Below are 16771 nucleotides of genomic sequence, written 5' to 3'. Positions count from 1 at the left end.
GACAAGGGGCGGGGTGGGTCCTGGGGTGCAGAGGAAGGCGGGCAGGGGAGGTTAGCACAGGAAGCCCGCTCTACCGCAAATCTCACAGCCCACTTCCTGGCCCAACCCCCTCTCCGCTGTAAATCAGGTGGTTGGGGAGGTAAAGCTCTTTTCCTAAATCTGCTAGACTTTGCCTTTCTCTCAAAATAATCCTGCAGGAAGAGGGACCCCCCTCCAGGGCCCGAGAGTGGGCTCTTGTCTAACACTCTGAAATGAATTGTCCGAGGAGACACACATGCTGACAAAGCAGGAGAGTTTACTGGGAAGGGGTGCCTGGGAGGAGAGCAGCAGGGCGAGGGAGCCCAGGAGGGCTGCTCTGCCACACGCTTGCAGTCTCAGATTTTTCTGGTGATGGGGTTATTTTCCTGGTTGTCTTAGCCAATCACCAACTCAGGGTCCTTCCTGGTGGCGCATGCGTTGCTCAGCCAAGATGGATGACAGCAAGAAGGATTCTGAGAGGTGGTAGAACACGTGGTGTCTCCTTTTGACCTTTCCTGACCTCTCCTGGTTGGTGGAGGCTTGTTAGTTCTGTGTTCCTGACCAGGATCTCCTATTGTAGAATAATTCACACAAATGGTTACTATGTGCCTGGCCAGACATCCTGGAATGAGAAGTCAAGTGGGCCTTAGAAAGCATCACTACGAACAAAGCTAGTGGAGGTGATGGAATTCCAGTTGAGCTATTTCAAATCCTGAAAGATGATGCTGTGAAAGTGCTGCACTCAATATGCCAGCAAATTTGGAAAACTCAGCAGTGGCCACAGGACTGGAAAAGGTCAGTTTTCACTCCAATCCCAAAGAAAGGCAATGCCAAAGAATGCTCAAACTACCACACAACTGCACTCATCTCACATGCTAGTAAAGTAATGCTCAAAATTCTCCAAGCCAGGCTTCGGCAATACGTGAACAGTGAACTTCCAGATGTTCAAGCTGGTTTTAGAAAAGGCAGAGGAACCAGAGAACAAATTGCCAACGTCCACTGGATCATTCAAAAAGTAAGAGAGTTCCAAGAAAACATCTATTTCTGCTTTATTGACTATGCCAAAGCCTTTGTCTGTGTGGATCACAATAAATTGTGGAAAATTCTGAAAGAGATGGGAATACCAGACCACCTGACCTGCCTTTTGAGAAACCTGTATGCAGGTCAGAAGCAACAGTTAGAACTGGACATGGAACAACAGACTGGTTCCAAATAGGAAAAGGAGTTCGTCAAGGCTGTATATTGTCACCCTGTTTATTTAACTTCTATGCAGAGTACATCATGAGAAACGCTGGGCTGAAAGAAGCAGAAGCTGGAATCAAGATTGCCAGGAGAAATATCAATAACCTCAGATATGCAGATGATACCACCCTTATGGCAGAAAGTGAAGAGGAACTCAAAAGCCTCTTGATGAAAGTGAAAGTGGAGAGTGAAAAAGTTGGCTTGAAGCTCAGCATTCAGAAAACTAAGATCATGGCATCTGGTCCCATCACTTCATGGGAAATAGATGGGGAAACAGTGGAAACTGTGTCAGATTTTACTTTTTTGGGCTCCAAAATCACTGAAGATGGTGATTGCAGCCATGAAATTAAAAGACTCTTACTCCTCGGAAGGAAAGTTATGACCAACCTAGATAGCATATTCAAAAGCAGAGACATTACTTTGCCAACAAAGGTCCATCTAGCCAAGGCTACAGTTTTTCCAATGGTCATGTATGGATGTGAGAGTTGGACTGTGAAGAAAGCAGAGTGCCAAAGAATTGATGCTTTTGAACTGTGGTGTTGGAGAAGACTCTTGAGAGTCCCTTGGACTGCAAGGAGATCCAACCAGTCCATTCTGAAGGAGATCAGTCCTGGGTGTTCTTTGGAAGGACTGATGCTAAAGCTGAAACTCCAGTACTTTGGCCACCTCATGCGAAGAGTTGACTCATTGGAAAAGACTCTGATGCTGGGAGGGGTTGGGGGCAGGAAGAGAAGGGGACGACAGAGGATGAGATGGCTGGATGGCATCACCGACTTGATGGACGTGAGTCTGAGTGAACTCTGGGAGTTGGTGATGGACAGGGAGGCCTGGCGTGCTATGATTCATGGGGTCTCGAAGAGTTGGACACGACTGAGCGACTGAACTGAACTGAACTGAGGTGGGGGTTTCAGTCAGTGTGCTTCCCCTAACAACTCCCCCAGAGAGACTTCATACTCAAGATACTCTTCCTTCTCTAACTACTTCCTGCTGGGCGTGGACATCGTCCTGCCTAGCAGAGCAGAAGTCCCTTTCTACCTGATTTAAGTCAAAGTATTCCAAATCTGAAACCTGTTTCCACCCTTATAGTAACATCAGTTTGATTTGAAACTATTGGAACCTGTTGTAGATAAACTTTGTAAGGAGGTGGAGTATACAGGGGTCAAATAGGGGGCCTAAAAGGATAGTCATTGCTGGACCCAGAAATGGCAGGAGCCAAGAAGGTAAGGGAGGACTCTAAACGTCCATTGAACCCAAATCCTGGATCCCTGTAGCCTGTTCTGAGGGCCCCTTGATATCTTCTTGGGCCTTTTCAGACCGGTTATAATAAAAACAGTGTTCTTCCCTCAGAGAAAGTCAAGTGCCCCGCCGCCCTGCCGTCAGTCAGTGTCGGGCCTGACAGTTTTGAGGACCACAGTGGCTAGGAAGTCTAACTGGGGTTGTAGACGTAGGAGGGTTCTTGCAGTTTTTCCTGTGGATACAGCAGTGTTGACAGAAAGTTGATGGAATTTATATGAAGAAGTTGCCCTAGTGGCAGCTCCTGCCAAACCGGTGGTCAAGCTTAGTGCCGGGAAAAGGGGGTAAGTCCCACTGCAGGACGCATGCTCTGGTGGGCGTACACTGGCGGGAGCAAGGGGGCATCACCTCTCTGTGGCGTGTGACATGCCCTACTGAGCAGCTTCGTCACCAAAAAAGAGGGCAGAGGGAGGTAAGCTCTGTTCCCACACATGAAGTAGACACCATGGCTGTGTTCAAGCTGGGCAACAAAACGGATTTGCCAAAGGGGAGCAGGGTTTCCATCTGCCTTACAACTGGTGTGTGGCATGATGGAATAGGGGCAGTCCTTTGGCAACTGGGAGGAGAAGGTCACCCCACTTGCTGCAAAGGTGGCAGCAGCGAGGGGATTTAGGATGGGATTCAAGTGTTGAGAGACTGTCAGGAGCTGCATTAGGCATTACTGACAAAATGGAGGCATGGCCCCAGCCCCCTCCCCTCATTCTGCAGGCGCGGATCCCAGGATGAAGGAGTTAGGCCTTGTAACTCTCACTTGTCTTTTCCTCTCCTCGGCTGAGTTGACTGAAAAGGAATATTAAGGTGCTTATTGTTCTTGAGAGGAGCATGAGAAGGCACAAAGCCTTCTGCAGCTGTGCTCAGAAAATAATTCATAAAGTTAATCATTGACATTTGTTCAAGGACTTTTATAAAAGAGTGTTCCAGGATGAGCACATAGGCCGTAGCTTGAGGCCATGGAAGGGATTGCTATCTGAAGCCTATTTGTGAGGAAAATGTTTAAGTTTACTGAATTTAGGGCTTAGAAATAATTAAAATAGTTAGAAGTTAAAGATTTAAGCAATGTTGTAAAGTTAGCATATTTTACTATAGCTTATAGAAGTTAGGAATTTTTAGAGATGCTATAGCTAGAAGCCTTTTTAAGAGATAGTGAGCTCAGCATGTTAGGGGCAAACAGGATTTAGGAAGATAAGTAGTAAACTGAGGAACGTAGCATGAGTTACAATGTAATCACAAGTTAACTATAGGACATGTTAGAGGAGGTAGATAATAGATGATAAGGCTGATTCCGAGAGAATCCCTGAAGCAGGAACTCTGAAGAGCAACAATGATTTATGGAGATGATAAATTTGGGAGAGGGGGAACTGAAAATGTCAAACCTCTGGCCTAATGTTTTTGTAAAAGAATAAAAGAGAATCTTAAACTTGAAATAAACAGGCAGTCCATAGAAAACTGAGAGGCTGTCTCATTGGCCGACACCGTCATCTCTTCAGGTTGAATCCTTGGCTGCTGGATCAGCACTTGGGCAAGTGGCGCTCAGGACAGGGGACACTGAAGAGGAAGTAATCTGGGAACCTGTGGGTGGCTGGCACCCCTCTGCAGTTTAGGCAGGGTGAGGAGGGTACAGAATCAGTAAGAACATTCTCTACAAGAATGGGTTTCTCTGCATCTAAGAATAGACAAATGTTTATTGAATATTACTTCACATGTTAGCCCATAGAGGCTTTAAAGTAAGCACAGGAAGACTGTCTAGATTTCTACGTTTGTTTTATACTTTGCATGGGCCAGAAAAGGTTCCTGTAGATGCTTTTGCTCTGTGGGATATGATTAGAAATGTCCTGGACCCCGTCATGAGGCTGTTAGATAGCCTATGGGGGAGGCTATAGCGGTGGATGGTGGTGGGTCTCCACCTTCTGCGCAGATCATGTTTTCTGCCATTGACAAAGAAAAGGAGGGAGACTGTGCTCTACCTCCCGAGGAAGGAGAGAGCTTACAGGACGCTGCGGCTGGGCGCCCTGGCGAGCCCCCTCCCACTCTACACAAACCTTTAAAAATTTATCCACCACTTTCTGATTTAAGGCGACCACCACCAGCTCCGCTTGCGCCTCCCAGGGCCCAGGAGTTCCCCACTTTGCCTCCAAAGCCGCCCAGAGGGGGCGTAAGGCTGAGAAAGATTAAGAGCTTTTTTTAAACAAAGGAGCTTTTAAAGCAGACGCATGCATAATATACAGAGCCTGCTCCCCGGAGAAAACCCCCTCAGGGGGGCCTCACCCAGGCTAAAAACAAAAGAGAGATTAATCCTAATGAAAATGATTCTACAAATAAAAAAAGTTTCTCTTGTGGCCAAATGGGGCATTTTTGCCGGCAGTGTCCTGCCCAGCAGGGACAACAAGCCTGCCAATCAACCCCAGGCAGCGCAGGACTGGACCTCAGTTCCAGGGTTACTCTGATTCCAAAGGGAGTGGCTGGCCTCTACCTGAGGGCATTGTAGGACCTGTGCTGGGGCGCAGCTCGCTTTCCCTTCAAGGAATTTTGGTGGTGCCTGGTGTAGTAGATTCTGATTATACTGGGGAAATTAAAGTTTTGATCTCGCTGCCTACCAAAACTGTGCAAATAAAGGTCAAAGATTAGCACAGCTTTTGCTTTTACCTTATTATCAGACAGGAAAAACCTTAACTTCTCAAGCTAGGGGCCCCAGAGGATTTGGATCTAGTGATCTAGCTTTTTGGCTGCAGGAAATTACAGCTTCTAGGCCTTTAAAAGATCTTTTCATTCAAGGAAATAAAATGTCAGGGCTGTTAGATACTGGAGCAGACGTCTCTTGCATTGCTGGAAAAGATTGGCCCTCATGCTGGCCAGCCCGCTTGACCAGTACCGGCCGGGTAGGAGTAGGGTCAGTGCCCTCGGTTGCTAACAGCTCACAGATTTTGACACGGTCAGATGAGAAGGGGGCACAAGGCACTTTTTGCCCATATGTGGTTCCTTCACTACCTTTTTCTTTATGGGGGAGAGACATATTATCTCAGATGGGAATGCTTTTATATAGCCCAGATGAAAAGGTTACAATCCTGATAAGGGGCTTGGTAAAGATCAGCAGGGAATTGTTTCGCCATTAGAGGTGGTTCCCAACAAGAATAGAGAAGGTCTGGGATATTCAAATTTATCCTAGAGGCTGTTGCTCTCGCTGCCACCCCTATTACCTGGAAATCGGATGATCTGGTATTGGTGGAGCAATGGCCTTTAACAGCTGAAAAGTTACAGGCAGCTGAGGATTTAGTTATGGAACAACTGGCAGCCGGCCATATAGAGCCTTCTAATAGCCCCTGGAATACTCCCATTTTTGTTATTAAGAAAAAATCAGGAAAATGGAGATTGTTACAAGATTTGAGAGCTATAAACGCAACTATGGAAGACGCGGGGCCTCCAGCCGGGCCTCCCTCCCCAGTGAACGAGCGTGCTGGGTCTTGGACTTAGGTGCTCAGGTTTATGGTGAATGAAAGACGGTTCTCATCTATTAAGTTGTACTTTTTTTAAATTTCAGTCAACAAGAGAAACTGCCCTGAAAGGGTGTTTTCTCTTGTACCAGGATGGGGGTGGGCGGGGGGGGGGGGGCACATTCCTAGAAAACTCTCAGGGATGGAGGAGGGAAGGATTGGCCTCTGCAGGAATCAGCTTTATTTTTATGCATTTCGGGGTCATCTCCCAAAAGAGTCCTCTCGTCCACCCCAGTGCCTTTTGTCTCTAACTCACAGTGGCATTTAACGGGTGGATTCAGCATCTCCGGGAGAAACTTCTCCACATTTTCTCATTTACAGAAAACTGTTTACTCACAATTCCTGGGCCTCTCCCATACACAGGAGGTTACAAGTTCTTAAACTGTTATTTGTATTTCTTCTATTAAAGCTCTTTATTACAAAAGAAGGGGGAGGGGAGAGGGAAATCGGCCCCTTCCAGCCTCTGGGACAGGAAATCCCTCCAGGCCCTAGCCTTCCTCCCACCCACCCGGTGTAACCTGACACTCACTGGTTCCTCACGCCTCCTAGGACCAGCCCATCCCCAATACTCCAAAAGCCAGGAAACGGAAATTCAGAGAAATCGAAACTCCTGAGTAAAAAAAGGGGACCCGGAGTGTGTTCTGGCATCTAGACCGCAGTTCCTCTGTCCCCACCATGAACCGCACATCCCAGCCCTTGTTCACTGGGGCCCACGGGGCGGTGCCCCCAGCCTATGAGGTGCTTAAGGAGGAGCACGAGGTGGCCGTGCTGGGGGCGCCCCAGAGCCAGGCGCCCCTGACGACCACGGTGATCAACATCCGCAGCGACACCGCCGTGCCCGACCACATCGTGTGGTCCCTGTTCAACACCATCTTCATGAACTGGTGCTGCCTGGGCTTCGTGGCATTCGCCTACTCTGTGAAGGTGGGTGGGCACCCGGGGCGTCTCCACGGAAGTGTCTGGGAGCCTGGAGAGGCCCTGCCCAGACGGCACGTGGGGTTGGGAGCCCCCGTGTGTGTTGTTCTGCTGCATGGTGTGTGTGTGTGTCTGTGTGTGTGTGTGTGTGTGTGTGTGTACACGTGCAGGTCATGATGAGGCTGCAGGGGGTGCGTGGGGATGACCAGGGTCAGCCTTTTGTCCCCTGGTGGGTGAGGGGCCAGTGAGGCGGCCAGAGAAAGGATGGGAGAGCCCTGGGCCTCCTGGAGAGGCTGACTGTCTGCGGGAAAGCAGATGGAGACCCCAGGAGGGGAGGAGCGCTCACCGGCCACTGTCGCGCTCAGACTCCAGGGGACAGGCGGGCGTGGGTCCCCGCTGGAAGAACGGGCAGTGGGGACCAGCGGGGGAGGGCCTGAGCCACAGGCCCGGCGGTCACCTGGACCCTCACCACCTCTCCTCCTGCAGTCTAGGGACCGGAAGATGGTCGGCGACATCACTGGGGCCCAGAGCTACGCCTCCACCGCCAAATGCCTGAACATCTGCTCCCTGGTCCTGGGCATCCTTCTGACTGTCGTCCTCATCGTCCTCGTGTCCACCGGCTCCCTGATGATCGTTCAGGCAGTCTCGGAGCTCATGCAGAACTACGGAGGCCACTAGGCCTGCCCACAGCCCGAGGCAGTCGCCCCTTTCCCCGCAGCCTATCCAGGCACCTGCCCCCGTGAAATAAAAGGAGGGTTTGTGTGTGAGGGCGCTGTGGTTTGACCTGGGGAGGGGGCCCTCGAGAGTCCAGCCTGGACGTGAGCCCGAGCCCACCTCCTCCCACCCCGCACTGTCCCACACGCTGACGCTGGTCAGTGCGGGCTCTCCTGGCGCCCAGCTCCCTCACACCCTGCGGCACGTCCCTCTCGTCACTGTCCTTCACACGGCCCCGCAGGCCCCCTCTGCCGGAAAGGCAACAGGAGCACAGCGTCCACCACGGCAGAGAGAGCCCCGTGCTGCTCAGCTAGAGGAGAGGCCCCTGCCCCGCCCTCGACATCAGCCCCATCCCTGCTTCTGCCGTGGCCTCCAGACACGGGGGCACTCGAGGGGCAGGGCACACCCGCCCACTGCCAGCTGGGCTGGGGCGTGTGGAGGGGCAGCGGAGCCACCCCCTCGTCCCCTGACTCCTCATGGGGGTGCCCCCTCCCCCCAATCTGTCCCTACGCCAGCCCCCTGACTTGGAGAGGCTGCGGGGAGGCTGGGATCCCAGGGTGGGCCAGGAGGGAGCCCCTCTCCCTGTGGGTCTGACACCCGTGAGCGGGGAGGGGCAGCACCAAGGAAGGGAGTCCTGGAGGAGGGACGGCTGGCAGGCACGTCCCTCGGGGTCGAGAAGGACTGCCTCCAGGGTGGGAAGAGCCAGTAGCCCGCAAAGCCCTGGAGTCGGCAGGGGCGCTGTCCAGCGCGCAGATCCCACTGGGTGGGCTGGGGAGGCAGAATCTTCCCGCACCAGCAGCGACAGGAAGGGAGCCAGGGGCGAGGCCAGGGGCACACCAGCCCGCCTGCCCACCCCCACCCGGGACTCATCTGCCCTGCTCTGCCCTCCCCCAGCTGGGACCAAACCCGGTGTCTTGAGGAGCCGTGCCTTCTGAATTCCTCGAGGCCCAGTCCAGGCAAAGCAGAGGCAGAGCCTTCTCCCCACGGGCTCCTGCCCCGCTGCCGACCCCCACGTCACCCTGGCCCAGGGCTCCCACCTCCCGCTCTGTCCTCCGCTCCCCCAACTCACCCCAGCCCAGGTCACCTACAGCTGACAGGGGACACGGGACCGTCCGCTGGGAACCAGGCCGGGCCGTGGCTCCGAGGACCACAGCTGCTCACGGCCCGGCCGTCAGCACCCGGGGCCGTCGAGGGAAGGGCCCTCGGTTTCCCCTGCCTGATGCCTCGGGCCTCCTGTGATTTTCAGAAGGTCCGGGACCCGGGCCTTTGCGGCCTGCACGGGGGCTCCCACCTAGCAGGACCCTCACCGCAAATCGGTGAAGCTCAGGCGGGCTACACTCAGTGCCAGCAGCCCTCGCTACTGCTGCCTGCCTGAGAGGATGTGGGGACCCCCTAGGGCCTGCCGGGGTTGGGGTTAACAGGCCAGGGGTCAGGGTCACACATCTGTCCCCCCGTCCCTGCCTGGGAGACAGTCCTTCCTGGACTCAGAGAGGCAGTCTGCCAGCCTCTCCTTCCGCAGGACTCAGCGTCCCTGAGGCTGAGCCCTCCTGCTCTCATGTGGGACCCAAGAGAGAGTGGGCAACCTCATCTGAGCCACCGTCCTCCAGGGAGGATCCAAGTAGGGCCCAGTGGGGATGGGGCGTCCATCTCCTCTGAGTGCCAGGAGGAGGGGAACCCACTGTGAAGAGCTGCTGACTTCAGTGAGAGCTGGACAGGACTGGCCCTGGGCCCTGAGTGAGCCCAGGAGAGCCTGGGTCCCCAAAGGGCGTGTGGACGGGGTCACTTCCCAGCGCAGCCTGTGGCTGCCGGGACTCCTCCAGCCTCTCGGGGTGACACCCCAGACACCCTGTGCAGGGCACAGTGGCTCAGCAGCTGGGGTGCGGCCCCCCACCCACTCCCCCTGGGGCGTCAGAGACAGGAATACCTGCCCGGGTGTCTCTCCGCATTGGGCTAGGAGCGGCCCCATCTCCCCGTCTGCATCCCAGGCTCACAACAATGTCCCAGGTCCCCAGTGTCTGCGAGACTCTTCCACCCAGCAGGGCCCGCTGGTTTTGAGGGGACGAAGGGGTCTTTCCTCTGGGGATTCCTGTTGACCGCGGTGGGGTCACCAGCTCTGTTCTGGCCCTCTCAGTCAGCCCCCAGCTGACTGCTGTGGGCTCCCCAGAGGCCGCCAGGGTCATAGCAGTGTCCCCTCCGCAGGAGACATCACAGCAGCTTCACAGACAAGGGTGCTTTATTGATTCAGTGGTTGACAATCTGTGTCTATAAACTGCTGCCTATGGCTTGGGGGCAAAGCCACCAAGGAAGGCGGAGGCCCTGGACCGCCTCCATGGACAGCGGCTAGTGGCCTCCATGTCCACTGATCCGCAAAGCCGTCTCGTAGGCTGCCATGTAGACAAAAATGAGAAGAACGATCGATCCAATGGTCAGAAAGATGCCCAGGACCAGGGCCCAGATGTTCAGGCACTTGGCGGTAGAGGCGTAGCTCTGGGCCCCAGTGATGTCGCCGACCATCTTCCGGTCCCTAGACTGGAGGAGGAGAGGTGGTGAGGGTCCAGGTGACCGCCGGGCGCTGTGGCTCAGGCCCTCCCCTGCTGCTCCCAGTCACCCGATGGCCCGTTCCCTGGAGTCTGGACAGGACAGTGGCCGGTGATACCCTCCCCTCTTGGGGCCTCTGTCTGCGTCCTCACAGAGAGTCAGCCTCTCCAGGAGCCCCAGGGCTCAGCCTCCCGTCCTCTCAGGCCCCTTCACCGGCCACTCACACACCAGGGGTCAGGGTCCTTGCAGCACCTTCCTCGTTTCCAGACCAGACTCGTGTTCTGAAGCTGAGTGTGAAGGCTGCGCCTTCCCTGATGAGGCTGGGAAGGACTCCGTCTTGGGGTGCGAGAGACACAGACCCCCAGCTCTACCCCATGTGAACCCAGGCAGCCTCGCCATGAGTCTCCCTGGGAACCATCCCCCAGGCCACACTCTCACACACACACAACACACACACGAAAGAGCGTGCACACAGACCCGTACACACGGGGGCTCCCCACGCACGTGCCGTCTGGGCAGGGCCTCTCCAGGCTCACACACACTTTCGTGGAGACGCCCCGGGTGCCCACCCACCTTCACAGAGTAGGCGAATGCCACGAAGCCCAGGCAGCACCAGTTCAGGAAGATGGTGTTGAACAGGGACCACACGATGTGGTCGGGCACGGCGGTGTCGCTGCGGATGTTGATCACCGTGGTCGTCAGGGGCGCCTGGCTCTGGGGCGCCCCCAGCACGGCCACCTCGTGCTCCTCCTTGATCATCTCTGGCGCAGAGGGAACCAAGCACTGAAGCTGAGGAGCAGGATCGAGACGTGTGTTCCCCAAGGCAGAGCCGGCGCAGATGTGGTCCGGATGTAGGCAGGAGCACCGGGGCTGGGGGCTGGGGGCTGGGCCTGCCCAGTAGTTTCGTTTCTTGAATGTTTTGCCGGAGGTGGGAGGAACTGCTGCGCATCTTGTTACACCAGGGTCAGAGGAAATGAGCTGGTGGAGGGGGCTTCAGGCCCAGCCCCAGCCATCTCGCTTCCCATATAGCGCTGAGTTCCGGCTCTGGGACCCTTCCCCAGCCTGGGGGTCTCAGGCTCAAGCCTGCTGCAGCGCCCACTGTCCCCACTCGAGGCCCCTGCCAGGCCCCACTCAGCCTCACCCCCAGGCCCAGAGGAGCCCCGCCCCCCACTGCCAGCCCCCCAGCCACACAGGCCTCCCCTCTGAGGGGCACTGGCCCCCCAGTCCTGAGTCTCCGCTCCAGGCGGGGTTTGGGTCCTTCCCGGTTGCAGGTCAGCACCCAGCAGCCCGTGTGGCCTGCCCTGAGGAGCCTCCTGCAGTCCCCCAAGGGCTGGAGGAGTGGGACCAGGCCGGCTGTGCCGAGGCAGGACGCCTGCTGGGCGTCTGGCAGCCGCTGGGAGCCCTGGGCCTGCGTGTCTGTGCAGCCTGGCCTTCCTGCCTCCCCCGTCCCCCCCTCATTTCTCATGGGACCTGGGGTGGCTCCAGGGGGAGCGGGTGTGCTGGCAGGACGGCTCTGGGCTTGGGGCTGTGCCCCCTCCTCAGGGACAGGGCGGGTCGGCTCTGTGGCCAGGCCTCTGCTCTCTTCAGACCGCAGGGCCACGTGCTCTCCTGTCTCTGTCCTCACCTGTGCGTGAGGCTGTGGGAGGTGATGGCCAGGCCCGGATCTTCCTGTTAGGAGCAAGGCCATCCCACTGGTTGGGTCCCGCTGGGGCAAGGCTCCCAGGCCAGCCTCCGGTGCCCCCGGCCAGGCTGACAGGCTGCCATGGCAGCTGCGCCTGGACTCCTAGGTGGGCTTAGTCCACTGCGTCCTGAGTCTCCTCCAGGTCCACCTGGGATTTGGGCAGGTTGGAGAGCGGAATGGAAGTGTTGTGGGGGTGGCACCCCTTCACCCCCAGGCCCTGAGGTGGTCAATGTCCGCTCCTCTCCCAGGATGGGATGTTGGTTTAGGTTTCCTCCCTGCTGGGGTGGGCGCTGGGGAGCCATTCCAGAGTCCCCCTGCAGCCACCCCATCTCTGAGGCTCTTACCCAGAAGCCACTGAGCGCCTGAGGGGCCTGGCAGCACCAGCTGCTTCCGCTCCTCTTCTCCCAGGGCTGGGTGCCCACGGGGGCTGGCCCCACTCCGAGTGTGACTAGGGCCCACGCGCCCCTCGGGAAAGGGCACCTGGTGATGTTCAGAGATACTGACCTGGGCCCTGAGCCCACTTCCTGAGATGTTGGGAATCCCGAGTCCTGGACTCTGTTACCCAGGACCCACCTATTCCCCACCCTCCCCCACCCCAGGGCAGTCTGGGGGATGTGCCCGCAAGCTCCCCTGTCCAGGGCCCTGCTCTCAGTCAGCCACGGGATCGAGTCTGAAGACCAGTTCACAACAGGGGCCGTGGGGTCAGCAGGTGCCGAGGTTTTGCCCCCAGTCCTCGTCGGCCGTCCTGCCTCCGGGGCTGGTGGGCTCTGCTCTCCGTCCTCCATTGTGCCCTGAGGGACACACCTGTGAATGTCTCCAGAACTCTCTGCTGTGGGTCCTGGGGAGGTCACAGTCCTGCCACCCCATCTCTGGTCTGCCCACTTGCCCACATCCGCAGCACAGTCCTGGGGCAGGACAGGTGGCTGCCCCAGCCTCCGCCCTGGCTCAGGTGTTTGGTGGGTTTTCCGGTTTATGCACTCTGTCCTGGGGGTCACAGTAGAAGGCAGGACACTGCAGATGCCCAGTCACCCGGGGGGCTCCAGGAAATGTGGGACCGAGCGGCCCCCCGGGAGGGGCCGTGGCAGAGCGTGACCAAGAGTTCCATGTGACTGGGAGCCTGTCCTTCCCGAGCTCTGCTGACCTCCTTTCTGCAGCGCACAGCCCGGGGTTGGGTTGTGCATGAGTCCCACTCCGTGAAGGGGGTCTGGGCTGGCCTCCAGTCACTTCCTGCCTCCAGAGTCCTTCCCAGACCCAGAGAAGCAGGTGGTCCAGCCCCGCCTCCAGGACACACCCTCCCTGGAGCTGCCCACCTCTGCTCACCCCCCTGGGGCCCCCACAACCTGCCCAGAGACCTCCACCCCCAGCCACTTCTGAGGGGTGGGGGATGTAGGGTGAAGTGAGGGAGGGCTGGGGATCACAGCGGGGAGCGGGGACGGACATCAGTGTTGGGGGGCTTCCACCACCGCAGCCCGGCTCGTGAGCAGCCTGGCTCGTGAACGGCTCTGCCCTGGGCTGTCCAAGCGCCCACACCTCCAGGGCCTTGAGAGGACGGGAAGGGGCTGCCTCCCTCGTCGGGGGCTGACCTTTCCCAGAGCGCGTGGTGCCAAGGTGGCTGCTCCTCACTCTAGCTGCCCTGTCCTGCCTCAGGCCACTGCTCTCCCAGCACCCTCCGGAGGAGCCGGGACAGGCTGGAGAAGGCAGTAGCAGGATGCAGCAGGCTGGACCTTCCCGGCAGCTGGGAGGGAGACGGGCCCCCAGACACTAAAAGCAGTCCCTCCCTAGAGAGCCTGGGCTGCCGCAGTCACCCTAGCCCAGCTGCTCCCTGCCAACCGACTGCCTGATCCCGAGGGTCAAGGGTGTTCTGGACACAGAGTGCCCTTGGATCAGGGTCAGACCTTGGGAAAGGAGGGACCCCTATCCTGGGACCCTGCTTCAGCTGTTGCTCCCGGCTGGAAGCCAGAAACCGGCAAAACCAGAGCAGCACGGGCAGGGCGGGGAGGGCGCTGAGCCACAGAGGCAGGCTGGGGAGTCAGTGCACTTCACTGAATTCACCGGCCTTCAGCTGGGTCTCTGTAAACTGCGGCAGGAAGGGGCGGGGGGTGGGGGGGGGCAGGGCCGCCGCCACTGGGGCGGAGCCTGCTGCAGCTGCCCAGGACCCGGTGTCGGCCTCGAACAGCTACTGCAGCCTCCTTGCTGTGTGAAACCCTAACACGTAGACTGAACCTTGGCCCTGACCCAGTGCCAAAAACAGTGATGAACGTGATGGTCAGAAGGAGGCCCAGGACCAGGGCCCAGACGTTCAGGCACTTGGCGGTGGAGGCGTGGCTCTGGGCCCCAGTGATGTCGCCGACCATCTTCTGGTCCTTAGACTGGAGGAGCAGAGGTGGTGAGGGTCCAGGTGACCGCCGGGCCTGTGACTTGGGCCCTCCCCTGCTGGTCCCCCAGTGCCCGTTCACCCAACGGGGACTCTCCCCTGCCCGTTCCCCAAGTCTGAGCAGGCCAGTGCCCACGGATGCCGCTCCCCTCCCGGGGCCTCCATCTGCGTCCCCGCAGACTGTCAGCCTCTCCAGGAGCCCCAGGGCTCCCCCTCCCTTCCTCTCAGGCCCCTTCACCGGCCCCTCATCCCACCAGGGGATAAGAGGTTGATCCTGGTCATTCCCATGAACCTCCTGCAGCCTCATCATGACCGGCACATTGGTATACACACACACACACACACACACACACAGAACAATACATACAGGAGCTCCCCAACCCATGTGCCATCTGGGCAGGGCCCTCTCCAGGCTCACACACACTTTCTTGGAGATGCCCCCAGGTGCCCACCCACCTCCACGGAGTAGTCGAATGCCACGAAGCCCAGACAGCAGATGTTCATGAACAGGGTGTTGAACAGGGACCAGACGATGTGATCACGTCCAGGGTTCTCAGTCTGGATGTTGATCACTGCGTTCTTCATGGGAGCCGAGCCTGCAGGTCCCCCCATCACAGCCACCTCCTGCTCCCCTGAGAACATGTCTTAGGGTGGTGGCCGCAGGGGTGGACACCAGTGAGGAGGACTAAGAGCTGGAGTCATGAGGCCGAGCTTTGACCACTTTGGGAGTGAGCCGGATGCTGGAGGGTGGTCCTTCGTGGGGCCCAAACCCTACCTCATGTCAGTTTTGCTTCCTCAGAAGCTTCAATTTCTTGTTGCTTTGTAAATGCATGAATTGGCCTGACACTGGGAAGGTAAACAAATCATGGAGAAGTTACACACAGGCAGGGTGGGATGGTCGCAATCCAAGAGCTGGCTTTCTGCCCCAGGCACTCAAGTCAGGACCTATTTAGGGTGTGGTCCCAGGACGTTCCCCAGCCAGGGGGTCTCAGGCCCAAGCCTGCTGCCGCGCCCACAGTCCCCACTCGGGCCCCTGCCAGGCCCCACTCAGCCTCACCCCCGGGCCCAGAGGATCCCCGCCCCCACTGCCAGCCCCCCAGCCGCACAGGCCTCCCCTCTGAGGGGCACTGGCCCCCCAGTTCTGAGTCCCCGTTCCAGGCAGGGTTTGGGTCCTTCCTGGTTGCAGGTCAGCACCCAGCAGCCCGTGTGGCCTGCCCTGAAGGAGCCTCCCACGGTCCCCCAAGGGTTGGATTCAGTTCAGTTCAGTTCAGTCAGTCAGTCGTGTCCGACTCTTTGTGACCCCATGGACTGCAGCACGCCAGGCTTCCCTGTCCATCACCAACTCCTGGAGCTTGCTCAAACTCAGGTCCATCGAGTCAGTGATGCTATCCAACCATCTCATCCTCTGTCGTCCCCTTCTCCTCCTGCCCTCAATCTTTCCCAACATCAGAGTCTTTTCAAACAAGTCAATTCTTCGCATCAGGTGGCCAAAGTATTGGAGTTTCAGCTTCAACATCAGTCCTTCCAATGAATATTCAGAATTGATTTTCTTTAGGATGGACTGGTTGGATCTCCTTGCAGTCCAAGGGACTCTCAAGAGTCTTCTCCAACACCACACTTCAAAAGCACTAGTTCTTCGGTGCTCAGCTTTCTTTATAGTCCAACTGTCACATCCATACATGACTACTGGAAAACCATAGCTGTGACCAAATGGACTTTTGTTGGCAAAGTAATGTCTCTGCTTTTTAATATGCTGTCTAGGTTGAACATAGCTTTTCTTCCAAGGAGCAAGCATCTTTTAGTTTCATGGCTGCAGTCACCATCTGCCATCTGCAGTGATTTTGGAGCCAAAAAAAAAAAAATAAAGTCTGTCACTGTTTCCATTGTTTCCCCATCTATTTGTCATGAAGTGATGGACCCAGATTCCATGATCTTAGTTTTCTGAATGTTGAGCTTTAAGCCAACTTTTTTCACTCTCCTCTTTCAGTTTATTCAAGAGGCTCTTAAGTTATTCTTTACTTTCTGCCATAAGGGTGACAACATCTGCATATCTGAGGTTATTGCTGTTTCTCCTGGCAATCTTGATGCCAGCTTGTGCTTCTTCCAGCCCTCCATTTTGCACGATGTGCTCTGCATATAAGTTAAATGAGCAGGGTGAAAATATGCAGCCTTGACACTCCTTTCCCAGTCTGGAACCAGTCCATTGATCCATGTCCAGTTTCAACTGTTGCTTCTTGACCTGCATACAGATTTCTCAGGAGGCAGGTCAGGTGGTCTGGTATTCCCATCTCTTGAAGAATTTTCCACAGTTTGTTGTGATCCACCCACTAAAAGGCTTTGGCGTAGTCAATAAAGCAGAAGTAGATATTTTTCTGGAACTCTCTTGCTTTTTCTATGATCCAATGGATGTTGGCAATTTGATCTCTGGTTCCTCTGCCTTTTCTAAATCCAGCTTGAACATCTGAAGTTCTTGGTTATGTACTGTTGAAGCCTGGCTTGGAGAATTTT

At 56.5% G+C, this 16771-nt stretch overlaps 3 protein-coding genes across 6 annotated transcripts; 1 reads left to right on the top strand and 2 right to left on the bottom strand.

Annotated features, from left to right (window-relative positions):
* The first annotated feature begins 6618 nt into the window (after positions 1-6618).
* Positions 6619-7723, top strand: LOC113886115 (interferon-induced transmembrane protein 3-like). Its single transcript, XM_027532053.1, has 2 exons — positions 6619-6965; positions 7443-7723. Exons 1-2 carry the CDS (start codon positions 6717-6719, stop codon positions 7632-7634), a joined length of 441 nt encoding a protein of 146 aa, XP_027387854.1. The 5' UTR covers positions 6619-6716; the 3' UTR covers positions 7635-7723.
* Positions 7724-9885: 2162 nt separating this feature from the next.
* LOC113886114 (interferon-induced transmembrane protein 1-like) lies at positions 9886-11631 on the bottom strand. Of its 4 annotated transcripts, none has more exons than XM_027532051.1 (3): positions 10782-11625; positions 10437-10528; positions 9886-10199 (listed from the first exon to the last, which is right to left on the bottom strand). In XM_027532051.1, exons 1-3 carry the CDS (start codon positions 10965-10967, stop codon positions 10130-10132), a joined length of 348 nt encoding a protein of 115 aa, XP_027387852.1. In that variant the 5' UTR covers positions 10968-11625; the 3' UTR covers positions 9886-10129. The 4 variants fall into 4 exon arrangements, with proteins under 4 accessions (XP_027387852.1, XP_027387850.1, XP_027387851.1 ...); XM_027532049.1 differs by having other exon boundaries at positions 10433-10528; positions 10782-11623; XM_027532052.1 differs by having other exon boundaries at positions 10107-10199; positions 10461-10528; positions 10782-11631.
* Positions 11632-13947: 2316 nt separating this feature from the next.
* LOC113886588 (interferon-induced transmembrane protein 3-like) lies at positions 13948-14905 on the bottom strand. The gene is made up of 3 exons (XM_027532941.1): positions 14720-14905; positions 14125-14258; positions 13948-13966 (listed from the first exon to the last, which is right to left on the bottom strand). Exons 1-3 carry the CDS (start codon positions 14903-14905, stop codon positions 13948-13950), a joined length of 339 nt encoding a protein of 112 aa, XP_027388742.1.
* Positions 14906-16771: the final 1866 nt, after the last annotated feature.

This window comes from Bos indicus x Bos taurus, chromosome 29, assembly GCF_003369695.1.
Source record: "Bos indicus x Bos taurus breed Angus x Brahman F1 hybrid chromosome 29, Bos_hybrid_MaternalHap_v2.0, whole genome shotgun sequence".
Taxonomy (NCBI): domain Eukaryota; kingdom Metazoa; phylum Chordata; class Mammalia; order Artiodactyla; family Bovidae; genus Bos; species Bos indicus x Bos taurus.
The sequence above is the reverse complement of the archived record's forward strand: the minus strand, read 5'-3'. Positions and strand labels throughout refer to the sequence as shown.

Excerpts from the sequence above, each read along its gene's own strand:
- LOC113886114 (XM_027532049.1), bottom strand. The coding sequence starts at position 10,967 with ATGATCAAGGAGGAGCACGAGGTGGCCGTGCTGGGGGCGCCCCAGAGC. Across the intron at positions 10,529-10,781 it reads CATTCGCCTACTCTGTGAAG|CCTCATCAGGGAAGGCGCAG; the intron begins GTGGGTGGGCAC and ends AGTCCTTCCCAG. Across the intron at positions 10,200-10,432 it reads AGGACCCTGACCCCTGGTGT|TCTAGGGACCGGAAGATGGT; the intron begins GTGAGTGGCCGG and ends CTCCTCCTCCAG.
- LOC113886115 (XM_027532053.1), top strand. The coding sequence starts at position 6,717 with ATGAACCGCACATCCCAGCCCTTGTTCACTGGGGCCCACGGGGCGGTG. Across the intron at positions 6,966-7,442 it reads CATTCGCCTACTCTGTGAAG|TCTAGGGACCGGAAGATGGT; the intron begins GTGGGTGGGCAC and ends CTCCTCCTGCAG.
- LOC113886588 (XM_027532941.1), bottom strand. The coding sequence starts at position 14,905 with ATGTTCTCAGGGGAGCAGGAGGTGGCTGTGATGGGGGGACCTGCAGGC. Across the intron at positions 14,259-14,719 it reads CATTCGACTACTCCGTGGAG|TCTAAGGACCAGAAGATGGT; the intron begins GTGGGTGGGCAC and ends CTGCTCCTCCAG.